Source organism: Xenopus laevis, chromosome 1L (genome assembly GCF_017654675.1).
Source record: "Xenopus laevis strain J_2021 chromosome 1L, Xenopus_laevis_v10.1, whole genome shotgun sequence".
NCBI classification, from domain to species: Eukaryota; Metazoa; Chordata; class Amphibia; order Anura; family Pipidae; genus Xenopus; species Xenopus laevis.
Window position 1 is genome coordinate 61609780 of NC_054371.1, and position 21139 is coordinate 61630918.

Here is a 21139-nt window from a genome sequence, read left to right on the forward strand (position 1 = left end):
AAAATAGAATAAGGCTAGAAATACTGTATTTTGTATAATAAAAATAAACATGAACTTACTGCACCACAACGCCTAATCAAAAAAATTATTTATACTTTCAAAGTTGGCCACAGGGGGCTGTCATCTTGTAACTTTGTTAAACATCTTTGCCTGACCCTGACCTTGCACATGCTCAGTGTGGTCTGGGCTGCTTAGGGATCGTCATAAATAAAGCTGATTGAGTTCTGCATGGCTGGGAAGTAATGCAGGGGCTCCCCCTGCTGTTCATAAGTATGATTGTTTCCCTGCAGAGCAGTTAGGGACCGTCTGACACTTCCTATCCACAGCAGTAAATGAAGGGGGAATTTCTCTGGATACAGTCAGGTTTCTTATAAAAACGGTACACATTTTTTATTAAAGTATATTGGAGATAGGTTTCTTTTTCATTAAAGAAAGTAAAAATGGGATTTTACTTTTTTGCCTTTCCTTGTCCTTTAAGGCAAATCTTTATATAGGAGGCAAATTACTTTTTTTAAACCTAGATAATATAGATGTGACCAGTGTTATCCATCTATGACTTACATCAGTTATTTATTCTTAAACTGTAAACTGATTTTGGTTTCATTGCAACAGCATAACTCAATAAGGGTGACACAGATGATGGTAGCACATTGTGAAAAACCAGTGTGTTTTGCAGTATGTAAAAACCTTTAGTAATCAAACCATGATTTTTACATTCTTAAAACTAATATATTTATTCATGTATAGCTTAATGAAATTTGACCTTTAGGAAAATAATAAAAAAGGGGTTTCATCCAGTAAGAATGACAAATATAGGGGGACCGAAGTGATGCACTGAGTTCATCTGAACCTACTTGTCTTACTGTTTTGTATGATGGTCTTGGCCGTGCACATCATGTAATCCAACTGCCAGTGATGGAACAGGTAGCAGGTAATTCAGATTATTATAATTCAGAATGAAGGATCACTTTGTAGCCCTCATTATAGTGCTATATGGAAATCAGATGCAGATTATATTTTTAAATCAGAATTTAAATTGGCCAATTTTTTGATCCATTAAAAACTGGATTGAACCAATCACATACAAATCAGCTGCAATATTTATTATAGCAAAACGTTGCTGCTCTGTGTCATTCATACAATTTTATTCTACTTTGAAAGGGCACACTGGGTGTTTTGTTGTCTGCGGGAAATAATTTTCCCCCACAGGCAGCAAAGCATCTGAATATACCATTGAATTCCTGCAGTGTTATTGTGTAATCACACTAAAATGCAGAAGGTAACATTGCCCCATGCACTGTTGTCCTTTATAGTAACTGGGATTTAGGGTGTTATTTATCAAAGGTTATATTTTAGATCTATGTGAGCTTTTTTAAACCTCGAACGCACAACTTGAATAGTTTCTAATTGAAGAAAAAACTTGAATGAAAGAACTCGAATCAGCGAGTTCGGGGTTAACAACCCGAAAACTCCAATGGATTGAGTTTTCAAGCAAAACCGAATCGAAAAAAACTTGAACATCATGAAATCTATTATCTTCAAATGGTTTAAGGGACCTCTGCTATTCACTCGTACATGACCTCGACAGGTTTTAGATGGTGTATTTTCAGATTCAAGCTATTTGCAGGGTTGGGGTACAATAAATCTCTAAATATTCAAGTTCTTTTTAAACCCGAAAAAACGATTTTCGACTCAAAAATAACCTTGAAAACTGGAACTTGAACCTTAATAAATCTGCCCCTAAATGTAAAAATATAAGATAATTGCATTCCACATTTCCTTAGCATAGAGAACGTTGTTTTGCGATATTTTGCCTAAACTACGGATGCACCGAATCCAGTATTCAGTTCGGGGTTCGGCCAGGATTCTGCCTTTTTCAGCATATTCAACTGCCTGGCTGAACTGGATCCGAATTCAAAAAATCATGTGACTTTTCGTCATACAAACAAGGAAGTCAAAAATGTATTACTTCTCTTGTTTCTGCAAATTAGGTTTTGGATAAATTTCAGTATTCAAATGAATCTTTTACAAAGAATTCGAGATTCGTCCGAATCCTAAAATAGTGGATTTAGTGCACCCCTAGCCTAAACCGTATCCGAATGGGAAAAAAACTCCTGATGCATGTTGTGTTTACTGTTTGGGGACCCTGCAGGATACTAGGTACATTACAAAGTTTATAAAAGAGTTGTGCACCTCATCAAGTGCCATGTTTTGGACCTGTTTGAAATTATGTTTTTCTAACTGAAGGAAGCCTTTCTTAGTTTGCCATTTTTCTGTAAACATCCCGCTCCTATGCATCTTTCTGAATATCAGACCTTGAGCAGGTGACGAACACACTGTGAGACAAAATGATCTTTGAGAATTGCAAATTATTCTCACTTGCAAAGATCTGACTTTTATCTCGCACTGGTTGAACTAACGCTTTATCTTCTCGGTGTATCAAATGATCTACTCCGATGCTTTGAGATATCTCCCCATAAGGTCATCAATATTAAACAATCTATACAAACAGAAGCAGAAAGGTATTTGCACATTAACAACAAATCTGTAGCCTCCTGGATTTCTCCCCGGAATGCTCTGAAGGCATTTATTTGAGAAGAAAAATTGATTATTTCTGCTGCCCAGTCCAAACTTTAAATATTTCAACGTTTCAGCTTGATGTAATTACAAAGAGCACTTGTAGAGAAAATGCAGAAACGTTCCTAATTTCTTGATCTTCATTGAAACTTGCCTGCATGATTGAGTTGGGTCATGTAGAAAATACCAAGAAATCTTTAATAATGCATGCGTAAAGATTTACACGAATAGTGTTTATTTTACTATCCTTGCACTCAGAGCAGGGATAAATGATGTCTATCTGTTGCTAAGTTAGAGCACCCCTATGCTTCTGTAATTGCAAATTTAATGTTTTGAGACCTTTTGCTGCAGTGCAGGCCAGTTTGACTACTCATTTTATTTACACTATAATTTGTTAGCGGCATGGCTAACTTGGACCTAATTTATAAGAAACCCAATTAAGACATTATAATATATTCACTGCAAACAGTTCGTAGGTATTGCAATTGAACCAAATACTTCACTTATAATCAGTATTACATCTGGGCCCACCTACTTGTGTCTACTTCTTTATTCATTTTTTTATGTTCAGTCGTCCAGAAATAAATTCTTTCCTTGTTTTATTTTTCCCGTTTATCCAAATTTTAATTAAAAAGCTTGTATCTGGTGTTTCAGTCTGGCAGCTCAGTAATTCAGCTGCAGATTCTACACTACTGTTATAATTTGCTCTTAGTTGATTATTTTTTCTGCAACAGCTGTGGAATATTAGCAATATTGTATCAATTGTAACAGTTGCCTCTAATGAATCACAGCGATTCTGCACAGCCAAAGAAAATAAGTGTATCAATTGACATATTCATTTTGACCCCCCCCCCCTCCCAGAACTGCTTCAGAAAGACCTAAGAACGTGAAAAATAAAACTTTACATTTCAGTATTCGGTCGAGGTCACACTGGCCCTTTTTGTGTTGCGTTTTTAAAAAGGTGTGGTCGAGAGTAAATTTGCCAAACAACACACACATGAAAATATGCGTTTTTTTGCCTTTAATTTTATTTTCCCAACATGCATTTCTGGTTTTTCTCGTTCTCCACAATTCTACTCTGAAGAATTCTAGTAAACTTTTGTGAAAAAAAAAAAAATAGGCCAAGCGGAAAATCAATTTACATGCAAAATGTAACCGGACTGATTATCAATAAGCAATGTAATTACGTCAATGGCATACAACGCCACAATATGTGTGTGTGTAATCCATCTTGTGAGAGTTTGGCCGCCATATTGAAAATACACGTCGTATTGCAACAAAGTGTATTTCCAAATGTGCGGATCCCATAGAGGTCAGTAATATGGCCTTTCCTTGGCATAATAGTGTTTCTGCTGAAAAAATGCAAATACTGGTGTTGCGTGACTGATGTTGGCTCGCAAGCACCCAGGGGCGTAACTACCGGGGGAGCAACTGGGCCAGGGCCCGCAGCCCCCCCCCCGGCAGATCGGGCGCGTTGCAGCTGGCTGGAGTCGGCTGCAGCCGTAGAGAAATATCCCACGGACGAGGGTGGGGGCAGGCCCGGCTGAACGGCCCCCACCAGGGCCCGCCCCCACCTAGTTCCGTTACTGCAAGCACCCGGTGGTATGTGTATTCTATTTTTTTCAGTAGGGCTTCATTTTGTGCGTATTTATGCTTCAATACACAGTTTTAAAAACGCAACGTAAAAAATGCCAGTGTGTCCTCGTCCTTAGAAAATAACTGAAAAAGTAACTTAAAAAAAGTGTTTATTTCTGGTGGATTATCTAAAAATAACTAAACAAAAAATAGTTGGAAGGTAATCTACCCCTTTAAACAAATTATCACTGAAATAAAAAAAAAAATATGAGCCAATATCACAGCAACACTCCTTTCAAGAAGCTAACTTTTGCCTGCACTGTGATAACAACCCAAACTGCTACCATGGAGTCTAATGCAAGCCATTTCCTATGTCTTGTGTGTCAGATTAATGTCCGTGCAAAGGTGGCTGTACATGGAATGATCAGGTTTTTTTTTATTATTCATGCAAATAGCACAAATGATCGGCCATTAGAAAATAAAGAGGAGCTGTGGCATTATTTATTTGTGGCAATATTGTGTACATTTTGAAATGGTGCATACATATACAAGAAAATTTTTTTTTTTTGCATGGAAGAAACATAATTTTGGAACTAATTGTAGGCACACACCAGTGACCCCCCCCCCATACTGTTCAGCGCGAACTGTCCCTCCACAATTTTGCCTAAGAATTGGGGCTTCACACAGCATTTTCAGCACAACATATTCATATCTACATTACCTAAGGTACTTGGGGGCAAATCTACTAAAGGGCGAAGTGACTAACGCTGGGGAAAATTTGGCAGCGTGGCGTAATTTCGGAACTTCACCAATTTACTAATGGTCCCTAGAGTAACTTCGCTAGCATAGGAGATTGACTCTAGCGGTACTTCGTTCCCTAACACCAGGCAAATTTGTGCTTTGGTGAATAGATGTAACTACACAATTCACTAAGATGTGGATGCAAAAGAGCGTAATTTTTTTGGGGGTAACCGGCTTCCCCCCTACATTTCCTAACATATGGCACATAAACTATACACTTGGCTCATGTGTAGGGCAATTGAACAACTCTATTTTCCTGGGCTTGTGTAGTGTAATGTATTTGCTGCAACATATATGTCCATTGAACTTTAACTTCCCACCGTGTGCAAATTAGGCAACGATAGCGCAACTTCGATTCGCTTGGCACAGTAACGCTAGCTCAATTTCGCCATAGTTCAGCGCCCTGGACGCACTTTGGATTTGAGTGAATTAGCGTTGTCCTGTCGAATCTATGCCCGCCAAAGTATTGTGATGTGAGTGTAGCTTTCTGTGGCGAATTTTAGGAGGTTAGTGAATTTGCCCCTTAGTCACTAACAAGAAAGCAGTACTGGAAATACATAGCATGAATCTGCAATGTTACATTTCCTTTGGAATCATGTTTTACAGTCAGCTTGTCAAATGGAAATATTCTGGTATTTTGTATGTTCCTGTCCCCCCTTGTAAACAAGGAACTGAATTGCTATCACATGCCTTAGCTTCTGCTGACATTCCAGGTAGTTTATATTCTAATTATTTCAACCCTTAATTCCATTTACAAGTTGTCATGTTCCTTTATACTTTTGGTTCTAAGCCATTAAATTCACAAGAGCATCTTATTACAGATAGGCAGTGCACATTGGAATGTTAATAGGTTTGTATCATAGTGAAAAGCTGCAAATGAAGCTTGGAGACAAATTGAGTTTATTTATCCGAACCTCTCAAGAGAATGGTTATTAAAGCTCAGCAAAAACCTCAAAATCCTACAAATGTAATTCATGTACCAACAGGGAAAATGCAAAATGAAAACAGTATAATAGATGTCAAAGAAGACCCAGTTTTGAAAATGAAAAGTTAAACATTTGTGCAATAATTATATATGGCTTTATATCACATGAGGAGAGGTGTGCGTGTTTTTGGCTCCAGATGTCTGTGTATATGTTTTAATTCTCCTTGAAGGTTTTCATGATATGCATTATCAAATAGTGATAAGTCTAAAACAATAATGTAAGTTCAATGGAACCGCTCAGATTCCAGTGGAATTTGGTGATTGTATTGCCTTTAAGGGTTTAAACAGAAAATGTTCTAACCCTGAAGCAAAGAAGCCACTCAAGGTAAGTCAGTAAGTCCAGTTGCTAATGTCTGTGAGTGTGATGCACATGAGGAACTTTGTCATCCATGGGACATTTCGCTCCCTGTGGAGGATGCCCAAAATACCTTTCCATGGCAGTGAGTGGGAATCAACGTAGGTAGCGTCTTTGAATTGTGTAATTCATTAAAATTCCCTCCAAGGCATTTTTTACCTGATTATATGGTAATGATTAATTCGTTTAAATTGGAGGGAAATTCTAAAACGAGCAAACCCATATGTATTTAATGATAAAAATCCAAAAAAAATATATATATTTTAGTGCAAGAGTGCACCTCTTAGTGCTAATTCAGGCAAGAATTCTTCCCTTGGTCTGGCTGCAATGTGCACCTTGCTATTGTGATTACATAAGGCTGTGTACACAGGAGCCTTTCAATCTGCACTCATTATGATGTTGTCTCACTTTGAACGTAAAGGTGAACTGGGTTATGCTGGCAGAATGATCTATGGATGGTGGTCAGATTGTCTTTGCATGGTAAACAGAGTAACTTCCTTTGCTTGTAGATACATCTTGTAAAATCTTGTAAAATCTGAATGTGTCACGTGCATGACCTGACCATCAGCTCTTCCCCATACAAATTTGTCCTACCTTTTTTCATAGCAGTCTCCTGTTATTTCAGCTAAAGCAAGCTTTCAAATAGACCCCCATCTTTGCCCAGTTGCTGCTCAATTGATGTGAATACAAATCATAAAGTTAGAAGTTACCAAAATAAACTTGCATATAGAGCATTCAAAAATAGCAGATTGGGGCTATAATATTTTGAAAGTCTTTGTAGAACTACATTCCAAGAAACATAAACATAGTTTAATAGCATCCTGATTAAACTGACCTTTTTTTTATTATAGAGACCTTAGTTTGTATACTACACTAGGGCAGCTATTGATAAATGATGAACCTTTTTTAACCAGTGAGCCATATTCAACTGTAAAAAGAGTTGGGATCAACAGAAGCATGAAAAAATTCCATGGGGGTGCCAAATAAGGGCTGTAATTGAGTGTTTGGTAACCTCTATGTGGATTGGCAGCCTACAGGAGGCTCTGTTTAGAAGTACACCTAGGTTTTATGCAACCAATACTTGCCTCCAAGTCTGGAATTCAAAAATAAGCTCCTGCTACCCCAGTTTGTAATTAAAAAAGGGTTTATTCTTCCACTGCTGACATCAGTTGCCCTGATTTGCCTTTCTTCTCTGTGGAGAATCACTCAACCTGTGTGAATAACCAATGCTTTAAATGTCACTGAAATGTTATCTTTTAATCACTGGTTGGGGATCACTGATGTATACAGTCCCCTCATTGTAGTTATGGCAGCACCAAAATGATATCTTTTGCAGAAGATCTGAAAACTGGATGGCATTGGCTTTCCAGTTCATACGACTGGTGTTCAGTTTGGTTGAAATCAGGGCTCTGTACAGTCCAGTCAGGTACTTTCCCTCTCCTCTCTGCAATCTAGTTCTGTGTGGATTTTACTGTTCATGGGATTTTTATCCTGCTGAAACAGGAATCCCCAAACTTTTGCCACAAAGTACAGATTACCAAGGATGTCTTTGTATCATGCAATGATGGATGTGCATTACATAACCAATTCCAGTAAATAAAAATGGTGTCCACATTTCTTTGTCCATACAGTGTTTGTTGCTTTGGGAGTCAAGACTACCCTTCTGTGGTAAAGATTACAGAAAATTATGAATGTAGACTAATGTGTCAAACCGTTCAGTACCTGAGATACAGATTGCTAAAATCCAGATGAATTGTAAAGCAAGTTAAAGGGGAACTAAAGCCTAACTAAAGAAGTAGGCTGGAAATGTTGTACATTAGGTTTTGACCTTCTGTACCAGCCCAAGGCAACCACAGCACATTAGGAGTAAAAATCTGTGCCTCCAAAAGATGCCCCAGTAGCTCCCCATCTTTTTTTCTGCTGATTTACTGCACATGCTCTGTGCTGCGGTCACTTACTGAGTTTAGGGAGCCACTCACAATATACTGTGTATATACAGTAGAATAGAAATGTCACAGTATAAGGCTGATTAATAAGTAATACTGATAATTACTACGTCGGCTCAGAAACCAGTGCAATTGGCATCAGAATTTAACAATCAACCTTGTAGCATCCGCTTATATTACAGACAAACCTCATTTTCTGCTTGTAAATGTGCAACAACCCCGAAGCTTCGCTTTTTAACAGCTGCTCAGAGCCCACTAAGCATGTGAGTATTGCAGACCCTTTCCAAGATGGTGGCCCCCTGTGACAAGTCCTGGATCATTGCTGCTTTTGATAAGCTGAAACTTTAGGCTTGTACAATAAATTCAGTATGTAGAATATGCCATTTGTAACCATATAAATTTTAGGGTTTAGTTCTGCTTTAATAGCTAAACATTCTGCAATATTTTAAGTCATATGAAGTAACTAATAAAAAATAATATATCATATTTATTGTGCAGCACTGCAAAATATATTAACGATTTCTAAAGCATACAGTGGTGTGAAAAACTATTTGCCCCCTTCCTGATTTCTCATTCTTTTGCATGTTTGTCACACTTAAATGTTTCTGCTCATCAAAAACTTAACTATTAGTCAAAGATAACATAATTGAACACAAAATGCAGTTTTTAAATGAAGGTTTACGTTATTAAGGGAGAAAAAAAAAAAAAAAAATCTACATGGGCCTGTGTGAAAAAGTGATTGCCCCCCTTGTTAAAAAATAACTTAACTGTGGTTTATCACACTTGAGTTCAATTTCAAAGGTTATAAAGCCATTTCTAAAGCTTTGGGACTCCAGCGAACCACAGTGAGAGCCATTATCCACAAATGGCAAAAACATGGAACAGTGGTGAACCTTCCCAGGAGTGGCCGGCCGACCAAAATTACCCCAAGAGCGCAGAGACAACTCATCCGAGAGGCCACAAAAGACCCCAGGACAACATCTAAAGAACTGCAGGCCTCACTTGCCTCAATTAAGGTCAGTGTTCACGACTCCACCATAAGAAAGAGACTGGGCAAAAACGGCCTGCATGGCAGATTTCCAAGGTGCAAACCAGCAAAAAGAACATTAAGGCTCGTCTCAATTTTGCTAAAAAAACATCTCAATTATTGCCAAGACTTTTGGGAAAATACCTTGTGGACCGACGAGACAAAAGTTGAACTTTTTGGAAGGTGCGCGTCCCGTTACATCTGGTGTAAAAGTAACACAGCATTTCAGAAAAAGAACATCATACCAACAGTAAAATATGGTGGTGGTAGTGTGATGGTCTGGGGTTGTTTTGCTGCTTCAGGACCTGGAAGACTTGCTGTGATAGATGGAACCATGAATTCTACTGTCTACCAAAAAATCCTGAAGGAGAATGTCCGGCCATCTGTTCGTCAACTCAAGCTGAAGCGATCTTGGGTGCTGCAGCAGGACAATGACCCAAAACACACCAGCAAATCCACCTCTGAATGGCTGAAGAAAAACAAAATGAAGACTTTGGAGTGGCCTAGTCAAAGTCCTGACCTGAATCCTATTGAGATGTTGTGGCATGACCTTAAAAAGGCGGTTCATGCTAGAAAACCCTCAAATAAAGCTGAATTACAACAATTCTGCAAAAATGAGTGGGCCAAAATTCCTCCAGAGCCCTGTAAAAGACTCGTTGCAAGTTATCGCAAACGCTTGATTGCAGTTATTGCTGCTAAGGGTGGCCCAACCAGTTATTAGGTTCAGGGGGCAATTACTTTGTCACACAGGTTTGGATTTCTTTTCTCCCTAAATAATAAAAACCCTCATTTAAAAACTGCATTAAAAACTGCATTTTGTGTTTACTTGTGTTATCTTTGACTAATAGTTAAATGTGTTTGATGATCTGAAACATTTTGTGTGACAAACATGCAAATGAATAAGAAATCAGGAAGGGGGCAAATAGTTTTTCACACCACTGTATATTCATGTTATTCTAAACAACAAACTATAATGCAGGTAGAATTCTGGCTCTTGGAAAATCAAGGTGAATTTATAATTGTATATTTTGCTTGCATTTAAATGGTTACGTTGAACTGAGGATTCCATAACGCGGCTTTTGTAACACTTTACAGGGGATCTTTGTTATTTTGTAGGTTAAATACGTGTCATTTAGTTAAAGGGAGATTTATGAGTCAGTGTTAACATGTAAATGTCCCATTCAGCTACTGCACAAGTAGGGTTGGTAATGCTAAATAATCAGGTCCTTGTTTTCTCAGTATTTTGATTGGTGAACCAGGTTTTTGTGTTTTATCTATTTATTTTTGCTGCAAAAGAAGGTAAAGCTGTAAGGCCGCCTATACATCTGCATCTATGTAAGTTCAGCCATTATGCCTGCCTAGTTTTCCATTTCTGGAAACAGATCTAAGGTTAAAAGTTCTTTTCTTGGAGATGGCATGTTGCACTATTGTACACTTATACTGTTCTAATCATGACTATTAACTTTACCATATATATGTGATCTCTTGACTTTTTTTTTTTTATGAATTTCCCCTCCAAACCCAATTACCCATAACCTATATGTCACAAACAAAAGACTCTTTCATTGGCAGTTGGAATCTGTTTTCTCTAGATCTGCAGTCTATGGAAAGTCAAACCTACAGTACCCAATTTTTAGGACTTTTCCAGTCACACTGCCATGCCTGTTACAGATCTATTTAACATCATAGATTCTTTAATAGAGCACCCGTAGCTTAACTAATAAGTATTCATCCAAAATCTCACCCTTATACAAATATATGAATAGTTGAACCTTGATTTTACTTTCTTCCGGGGGGAAAAATGCAGTTTTCCTCCATGGGACTGCAACAAAAACGCATGACTTCCAGGAAAATATAATATCTAGTGAGGTAAAATTGAGGTTCTTTTGTATATACCTACTTAGAATTGAGTGGGTAACCATGCTCTTTAAGTCTCTGTGGAAGGTTCTCATGGAAGAGAGCTGAAAATTCCAAACCCGCCATAGTAAAGGCTATTGGAGGAATGTGTGATTGCAGCTTTGCATATTTTATCACCCTTTACACTGAGCAATCATGGATTTTATATCCAGGTATAGTACCTGTTATCCAAAATGTAGGGGACCTGGGGTTTTCTTTAAAACAATTTAATCATCAACATTAGTTAAACCCAGTAGAATTGTTTTGCCTCCAATAAGGATTGGTAATATCTTAGTTGGGATCAAGGTACCCCTTTATTATTACAGAGAAAAACGTAATCATTCTTTTAAAAATATATATTTTATTAAAATAGAGTATATGGGAGATCCTGTAATCTGGATAGGTTTTTGGATAACAGACCACATATCTGTAATATATAAATCTCACACATGCATTCATAATTGCCCAATGGTACTACCGTTGCTAGTTAACATAATTCTGGGTTTACGGGTGTCTGTATAATTGCAAGGGAATTCTCCCCAAACCTTATCACTGCTCTTCAGGTGTGGTCTCCCATCCATATGTATGTGCCTTCTATGGGGGTAGCCCCACAGTTTTGGAACCTATACCATATATTGTGCGGTACAAAGACTGAGTCTCTGTTTCTCTTCAGACTGTTGCTATGACTGTATTAGAAGAAGTAAAATCCTATTTGCCACATCACTTTTGTTTTGCCATGTTAAGTTGTGACCAGTGAATTTGTAAATCAAATTGGGGATTGGTTTGTGTTACCCATTCACATATGTATTGATCTATTGGTTTCTATAAGACTATGTGAGGGTATGTGATAAAAGTAATTACAGAAAACATGTGCAATCGGCATGTTTCAATCAAAAAAAAATGCATTATGCACAATTGAAAGTAGCAGTTCAATGACCGTCTAATAAAAAATATAATAAATGTAATTTGTTCTCATGCACTGATTTTCTATGTATTGGGGGGTAGTGTAATAATGGAAAATATTTGCAATGTGACAAATATTTCTTTGAGTGAACAGTGTTTTCGTGGCGTGAATTTAATATAGCTTTTACAAACCAAATAATTATTTAGTGATACCTATTCCCCATGGAACAAAGATTGTGAATATTTATGTAACGAAAATTCTTGCAGAAAACATTATTTTTGTGTCAAAAGAGTTCACCACCTTCAAGCGGGCCTTCAGAATGCATTTTGTCCTGTGACACAACTTGCCATAAAGTTGAACTAACAAATGTATTCTAATGCTTCTAAAATAGTATCTTGACTTCCAACTCATTTGTCTGTGCGTTTGCTATTTTAAAGACAGGTGGTTATAATTTTGACTTTTTATTAATGACTACTAATGCAGCTGGACAAGCTAATATTTATTGGACTCAATGCGACCAAAAATGTATATTGCCCTTTTTACTCCCAGTTATCAACTGGGCGTCCGTAGATCTGCTGCACTGATGCCTGATATGTTTTTCCAGTTTAGCTGAATATATAATAATTTTTATTGCAATATTGTATAAAACAATTTACTTATTTGATCTTAAAACTTGAAAAATAAAAATCTGTACTTTTTTTTTCTCTTTTAGGAACTGACAAACGCGTTGATGCATGTAAAGCTTCACCTATTTGTCCAGCTTTTTACACTCGTCTTCTTTCCCACAGCAATATGGATTTTCCTTCAAGTTCTGTCTCTTACACCCATAAATGAATGGCTTTTGAAGGGGTATGTGTTACCTAATAACTAATATTGTACTGTTGAATATATTTTTGTTCAAGCTTGAATGCATGGTGTATGCGTTATGGGCAACTATTATACACAAGGACAGACTGACTGGTATGGAAAGGCTTTTGCAAACATAGATTTATTTTAATTAAAGGAAAGTTCATCAATTCTTTTTGGTAGGATGCAAACATGGAAAGTTAAGAAGAAAAGTTTCTCTAGAGTGTCCACTCAGCACTTTTGTGTCAGATTTTCCAGCAGTAAAATAATCACGGAGCAAATTGGCAGAAATCTCGCAAATATTCCCACGTCATTAGAGTTTCTTCTGTTCGTTACATATTGTCTACATACTGCAATCCGCTGTCCTCCAGTCTTTAAAACAATGTCAGCCTTTCTCCCTCTGTATCCCACCCCTGCAAACTAGTATCTGCTTTTCTTCCACTGTTTGCTGCTCTCTGCAAAGCACTCTTACATTTTGCGACTGAAACCTGTCAGCATAATACATTAACTGCTCACCTTCTACTTTCTTACCTGTTATAGTATTATGTTGGTCCTTCTCTCAGTGCCACCTCTGTTTAAACACTGCCATTCCTTTCCAAACTCTCACCTGTCTCAAACTTTCTCCTATTGTGAAACTTTCTTTTTACATGCAGAGCATGTTTCATGCCTTTGTTGATTATTCCAACTGTACTTTACTGTAATCATTGCCCAAAGGTAAGGTGAAAAGGAATGTAAACTTACTCCATGTACTCTTCTGAGCTATTTATGTTGATTTTTTTTTTATTTACTTCCTGCTGTTGGGTTATTAACACCTTCAGAATTCAAGGATGGTTTGTAACAACACACAATTTCTAACAAATTCACATCACAGTCTTTTATAAAGCGATTATCCTTTATCATTAAAACTATTGTCTGTGATCCAAGGAGCCACCCCGTAATCTGTCTGATTGCAGGCCTTAATGCAAAAATGTCCTGTCCTGTGGCAGGTGCTAAGGAGAATGCTGATCTGCATCTCTTGATGTTGCTTTTTGTGCTGGATTTTCTATTTGGTACAAGAAGCTGTGTGTTCCCCAGAGCACAAGTACTTGTTAGATGAGCATAAAGGGGGGCTTGCAAAAAAAAAACCCTTAATGCTTCTAGCATTTGCTCCGTGGAGAAAAGTAAATCATTCCTAGTGTTTTTGCTATTTTTATACTAAACCAAATGAGCTTATATCAAAAATGAGGCAATCGGGGTATATTTTTCCTTTAAAGCAGGACAACATAAATAGTCTGAACCAGGACAATGACTCCCAACTTCAACTCCTCAGTTTATGGTACCTCGGCAAAAATTGAAAGTGTACAAAAGTAATTACAATATTATGTACTGTTGCTCTGCACTGGTAAAAGTGGCATTCTTGCTTCAGAAAGACTACTATAGTTTATATAAATAAGCTGCTATGTAGCCATGGGGGCAACCATTCAAGAAGATAAAACACCATGGACAGGACTTTTCTGTTATCTCCTATGTAACCTGTGCCTTTCTTCTTTTTCCAGCTTGAATGGCTGCCCCCATGGCTACACAGCAGCTTATGTATATAAACTATAGTTGTCTCTGAAGCAAACACACCACTTTTACCAGTGCATGCTAAAAATGTATTATATGTTACTTACTTTAAAAGGCATTCATTTTTGGTGTTACTGTCCCTTTAATATACTAATGTATTTTCCATGTTGATTAATAGAAGTACTCAACATACAAGGTTTATCACTGCCAAAGCTCAGCAGTTTTAAATCTATATGACGATGTCTGCTTTTGGGAACAATTTAAAAAATTCATACATTCCAACATTGCTTTTGGGGAAAAACCAAAGAACTGCTGACTAGAAGCTGACACACTACCGTATTGGCCATCCAAGCCTGTCACTGCCAACATGAATGTGGATACTGTTCAAGTTTGTGTCTAAATCTATTACTAAGCCTATGCCATTGTAAAAGTAAGAAAAGGAGGGGGAAGCTTTACAACTTGAGGACAGACATGGATTTGAAAGTGGATAGATGAGAAGGTAATCATTTACTGTATCAGAGGGAAGTGACAGGTTTTTGTGTAAGCTAGGGGCATAGTGTGCGTTTGGGCAACCGGCAAAGGATTGGGAGCTTGATTTTATTGGTGGAAGCAAGCAGAGGGCAGCAGGCAAGGGGAGAATGTGGAGTGGAGACATAATTTGGCCTGCTTACCTTGAAGAGAATAGCAAAGCAGAAGATAGCTTTGAAGTGCTACTTTTGGTTAATAGGGCTAATTTTGTGTGTGATATACCAGAATTATGTGGCTTCTTTGTAGCTGCAGTGTAATTAGCATTGGCTACACTGTTGTTTGAGGGTTTTCAGTTTGAATCCAGTTTATGCACTTCCAATTTATAGGAGAAGTATGCCCACTTAACTATGCAATTTTTGATCTGAACATTTTCTTTATATTAATTATGGTTATGCACTTTGGCAAAAATAATATAAATGCAAGCTATACACTAAATGGCAGTTTGTTGGGCTTTTCCTTAACTGAGAAGGATCTAGGGGGGTTTGTAGATAAGAAGTTGCCGACTCTAGGCAGTGTCATTCTGTTTACACTAAAGCAAATAAAGTTCCGTCTTGCATATTAAAGGGCAGAAACTCAAGGGATGTAAACATAATTTTGCCTCTTTATAGGTCCCTGATAAGGCCTCACCTGGCGTATGCAGTGCAGTTTTGGGCTCTAGTCCTTAAGAGGGGTATAAATGAGCTGGAGAGAGTGGGTTGAACTTGATGGACTTTGGTCCTTTTTCAACCCGATTTAACTATAATATTTAGAAGATAAGGAATATAGTGACAGGTTTGAGGCAAACTGTGTAATGGCTGCATGCTGTAATATAAAGTCCGATGTAGAATTTTTTTATATTTCTAACAGTTTTGTGGAAATGTAGAAATGTTTTATTTACAAATAAATAAAGCTGTTTTATCATAGCACATTTCCTTACTTTTCTCTCTTCTACATACTGAAGTTACTTAAAGAAAGGGAAAAAAATGGCATGTATATGTTCTTTATGACTTACACTGCATGAGATAAAAAGTGTTTCAATATCCTTCTGTTCTTTATGTATTTGACTTATGTTAATGTTTGGGGTATGTCTGAAGGGGAAGAAGGATTAAGATGTCATGAGAAATTAAGCTAAACACATCAGCCAATCACTTGCATTCATCACGCTTAGCGAGAAACCTTCATAAATTTAAATGTGTATGTCTCGTGTGACACTAAGCTTTCCGTTAAACACTAATAAGGGTCCTTTATTTCCATTCCTCTGCAGAAGAGCTCTCTTCCCTTATGCTGTCCCAATGTCAAAAATACTTTATAAAATTGGTCTCTTAAAATCTTTCCAAGTTCTTAATGTGTTTTGGTTTTTAAACTGGCATATCCCTGAGGATATGACAGGCTGGATGAATATAGAAAGGGATCAGGGAGATAATGCAAAGGTTCATTGAAATACAACACTTAAAGAATTAGTGTGAAGGGTCCAACTCCCAAACATGGACGTGATTGCTATTAAAACAGCTCTAATTCATATTGTTCCTTCTCCATGCTGAAAGATAATTGAAATTCTTCATCGGTTTTAATGTGCAGCTGCTTTCTATAGGTTAATCTAAGATATTTCGAAAGGCTTTGCAGGACTTCCAGTTTATATTCAGTCTTTTTAAATGATTTCTGTGCTGCCTCACTGTTTGTGCCTCTTAATGTCTTGACTGATCAACATCTTTAGACCTTTGCATTTTTATGCTAGGTCTCTGGTTGTGAATTGCTAGATAAAATGACATTTTTTTGTTTAGTACCTGAGATGCAGGGAGTCTTTTGCAGTGATGCCACAACACCAGGCCTCTGCTTAGATGACCCTGGAGTAGGCTGTCATTCTACACTCTTCATAATGGGTCAAAACATTCATGGGGGTAATGCAGTAAGTGGTAAATTAGGATTGATAGTACCAGGAAATCAAAATCACATTATGTTCACTTAAGTTTTATTTACATACCTGTAGGGTACCAGACAGCAGTGAATTGTGGGTCAGGAAAAACTCAACCTGCACCCAACCTGTATGCACACATCACTACCATCCAGTGATTGCATTTGCATGTCTCTTACCCTGGGCTGGTGCTCCTCCTTTTCAGAAAAACACAGCCCATGGTCCTTCTTGCTGCCCACCATCTTCTCCCTTCAGTGTGTGGAGGCACATAAGCAGTACAGGTTTTTGTATTGTTCATGCATTTTGCAGAAGATGATGTCACTCTACAAGCAGTACATTAAGGTGAGTACCAGCCTAGGGTAACATGCCAGCGACTAGTATCACTGGGGAGTTTACATGCTTATATAATTATTTAGGATACTCTAGCAGTAATTGTTATGGATGACTGTATCATGTTAAAGCCCTGGTGATGGTGGTCCTAAGGGCCCCGTTGGGTGATTATTTGGGGTCTGCAGTAACCCTTCTACTATATTGCCACAAAATGATGCTAAGTGGATGATGCTTGTGCAACTCCGTTTAAAATAGTGCCAAAGATTTGAGATCAGCTTTGACTTGCAGATGATAGGACATTCACATTTTTCTTCTTGAGCTATTTTAATGTTACTTTGGTCTGGTGTTTGACATTATTGTTCTGCTGAATGGTGAACTTTCAGCCAAGCTTCAGTATTTTAGCAGACTAAAATGGCTACTTGCTAGTACTTCATTCTTTTAACAAGATACATAGTCAGTGTTGATGAAAAGCAGTCCCACAGTATGATGGCACCATCATGCTTTACTGTAGGTATGGTGTTTTTTGAGGCATGGGCTTAGTTCGATTCATACCACAGACAACATATTGATTTGTTTGTCAAAAAATATTCCTTGGTCTCATCTGTCAAAAAACAACAACACTTTTTTCCCCACATTGGAAGGGGTCACTCTTTTGCACGGTCTCAAGCATTGTCTTGTTTTAATTCACCCTCCCATACAGACTAGCTTTCTAGATATGTTTGACTGGTGTACCTTTGTGCATGCCTCAGCCACTGTTTTTTTTTGTTTGTTTTTTTAACCCCGTTGTTGGCCTCTCTGTCGCTTCTAGCATAAGCCTCCCTGTTACTACTATGAGTTTTGAGTAGGGATGCACCCAATCCACTTAGGGAGTAATCCTGAATCCTTTGTGCCGAATAACAAACTAAATCCAAATTTACATATGTAAATTAGGGAAACAAGGGGGAAAGAGAACCACTTATGCAGCGTGCAGTTGAGAAATATTTGAATTCCTTGTTTGTGTGACGAAAAGTGACGTGATTTTCTGGATTCAGATTCGGTTCTGAAATCGGCCGAATCCTATAGAAAAAGGCAGGGTCCAGAACCGAATCCTAGATTCAGTGCATCCCTAGTTTTGAGAGATGACCTTATCTAAGAAGCATCCGGGTCATAGATAATGTCAAAACCTACCATTTGGTTTCTAGCACAGGCATTTGAGTCCGTGCCCCAACTATTGTGAAGGATGTATTTTTTTACTTCCTTTGTGCTCTGTTATATAGCAATATATATTTAATAGCACTGATATCTGCTATTAATGTTTTCTAACAAATGTTCTAAACTGCTTACAATTTACATTTTTATAAATACAAAAATATATATACAATTTTGATCAAATTTAAAAATGTGTGACAACATTTTGATGCTGTATTTATACTCTGTTGTTTTTTGTTCAGTTTGCAGACAGTAAGCTGTATGCCTCCTCCTGTTTCATCAGCTGTGATCTTGACCAAAGCCGTTGGTGGTAATGAGGTGAGGATCTTTTTTCCAAAAAAACATTTGGGCTTATGATGATAGTCCCAGTTAAGATGTCGCTTACACATTTAAAATTTCAAGTTCATCTAGAATATATTAGATGAATATTAAGCAGGAAAAGTGTCATTTAGAGTTTGGTAACATTCATAATGATTGCAGTTTATATGTCTTTGTCAAACTCTTTCAGTGCCAAAATATGGCTCCATCCACAGAACGTTAAGCTGCTGGCTCAGGAGCGACCAACTTGCTATCTGATATCTTTCCATGTATGGCCAGCTTAACTCGTGTATGCATGGCTGTGCTGAGATATTTCACACCTTTAATTGTACTTAATTGAAATAATAAGAGACCCCAATATTTGATTTATTTTACCACTTTGTTCTGGAACATCTGGAGACATCTGCTTAGCTGCTCTTGCACCATTAACAAAGAGGCACTGAATATATGTAAATAGATAGCAATAAATTGCACATTGGCAGTCATCCTTCATATTGTCCTTTTGTCCTCCAATTTGAATTTATATATGTAAATATTATAAGTAATACATAACAGGTGAAATACATTTTTTATATTATTATTATGTCTACCATTTCCTAAACGTTTCAGTCTGGGCCTAGTGATCTTTATCTGACGGTCCAAAATAATCTTATGGCGTGTCCAGCCCCTTGCAAAGCATTACATTTGACATTTGTCTTGGTTCGAATGAGCTACAAATAACAGAAAACAAATAGTTGAATGTATGCTTCTTTTATGAGATCAACAAGAATTACTATTTAATCTTGCAAAACAAATGAGATGTACAGTATCCTCAAATGAACATGTTTGTGACTTGATCTTGTAATTCCTGTTAGTCATGTCACTATTGTTTGGTAAAGAAGGCCAAATAAGCTGGAGGTTTAATAAGGTGCTCCAACCTATTGGGTCTTTGCCTGGCCCTTCGTCACTCTTTGGAGCATACTGTGATAGTGAAGCAGCCTAATTTACCCCTTTGTTTCACATGCTTCATTTTTGGTTGCAGGTGGCCTGGTGCCTGTTATGCAGGGAGTAACAATTACTGCCCCCTTGTACTGTCTAAGGGTTATTGTGTTTGCATCAAACTAATTAATAAATTAGAAACCAAGGATACCTTTATTTGCACAAACTATATTTATATGGATTATTTCCAAGAATGCTTAGATGTTTAGCTTTTTGCCTGTATTGCCTTAACTAAACAAGAAATTGGGATTCCTAAAGAGTTTTTTATAAAAAATATTTAGAAACTATATTGTGCTGTAATTTTTTAGAAAAAATAGCAATACTTAAAGCAGCTGTCTGTCTAAATTTACTTAGAGGGTATTCAAAAAATAGCACCATATAATAGTTCTTAGTTTGCTCTTCCATATCAGATTTTTCTCTCGACATGAGTGCCCTTTTAAACACAATTTTCAGTCTCTTGCCATGTTTGAATTCCTTTGCAGTCACAATGGTTCTGCCTTTATTCTTTGGCAGTATAACTCTTCATGTGATTTCCCCTTAGGCCAATCTGCCTGTAAAATACTTCTATTTAATTGACTATACAGTGGCATCGCTAAGGAATGATTCAGCCAATCCATTTCTTTAAGCAACCAGCTAAATGCCATGTGGCCTTTTAGTTGGCCAATTGGAGAAATAATTCACTCACATACACCTCATGCAGCTCTTGGATTTTCAGAATTCATTAAATCCACACTTATTGAGCAGATGTCTAGGTAAGTGTAGGCTTATTCTCAGACATCACAAGACATGCAAAGAGAACTACATTTAGCTTAACCAATTTGATACTTTGCTTCATGCTTTTTAATTGTTTGTGATATAATAGCGTTGAAGTGTGAAGATAGTCCATCGCACGTTGCAATGCTAGGTAAACTTGGCTTGAGCATTCGTAAAAGTTCTTCAATTTTATAATTGATGTAAACCTATTTTCCCTTTTCTAATATGCATTTAATTTTAAGGGATGCTGTTAGAATAAAAGTTATCATATTGCTATTAAAAGGAAAGTCTACCCTATTGTAGTAGTCCTATTTTCTGTATTAAAGGGGCTGTTCACCTTTGAGCTAACTTTTAGAATGATTTAGAAAGTGATATTCTGACATTTTGCATTTGATTTTCATTTGTGGGGTTTGAGTTCTTTCTCTTTATTCAGCACCTCTTCAATTCGCAATTTCATCTGATTGCTAGGGTCCAAATTACCCTAGCGACCATGCATTGATTTGAATAAGAGACTGGAATGGGCATAGGAGAGGGCCTAAATAGAAAGATAAATAATAAAAAGTAGCAATAACTATACAATTTGTAGCCTTACAGAGCATTTGTTTTTAGATGGATCTGTGACCCCCATTTGAAAGTTGGAAAGAGTCAGAAGAAAAAGGCATATAATTCAAAAACTATAAAAACAAAAAAAATGAA

General features: G+C 37.3%; 1 protein-coding gene across 1 annotated transcript in view; it reads left to right on the forward strand.

Moving 5' to 3' along the window:
• slc10a7.L (solute carrier family 10 member 7 L homeolog) overlaps positions 1 to 21139 on the forward strand; it is a gene marked incomplete at its 5' end in the record, with an annotated part of 123382 nt that overhangs the window by 7748 nt on the left and 94495 nt on the right. The window contains 2 exon segments of the mRNA NM_001172194.1: positions 12779 to 12915; positions 18637 to 18712. Coding sequence (NP_001165665.1) covers positions 12779 to 12915; positions 18637 to 18712 — 213 coding nt within the window.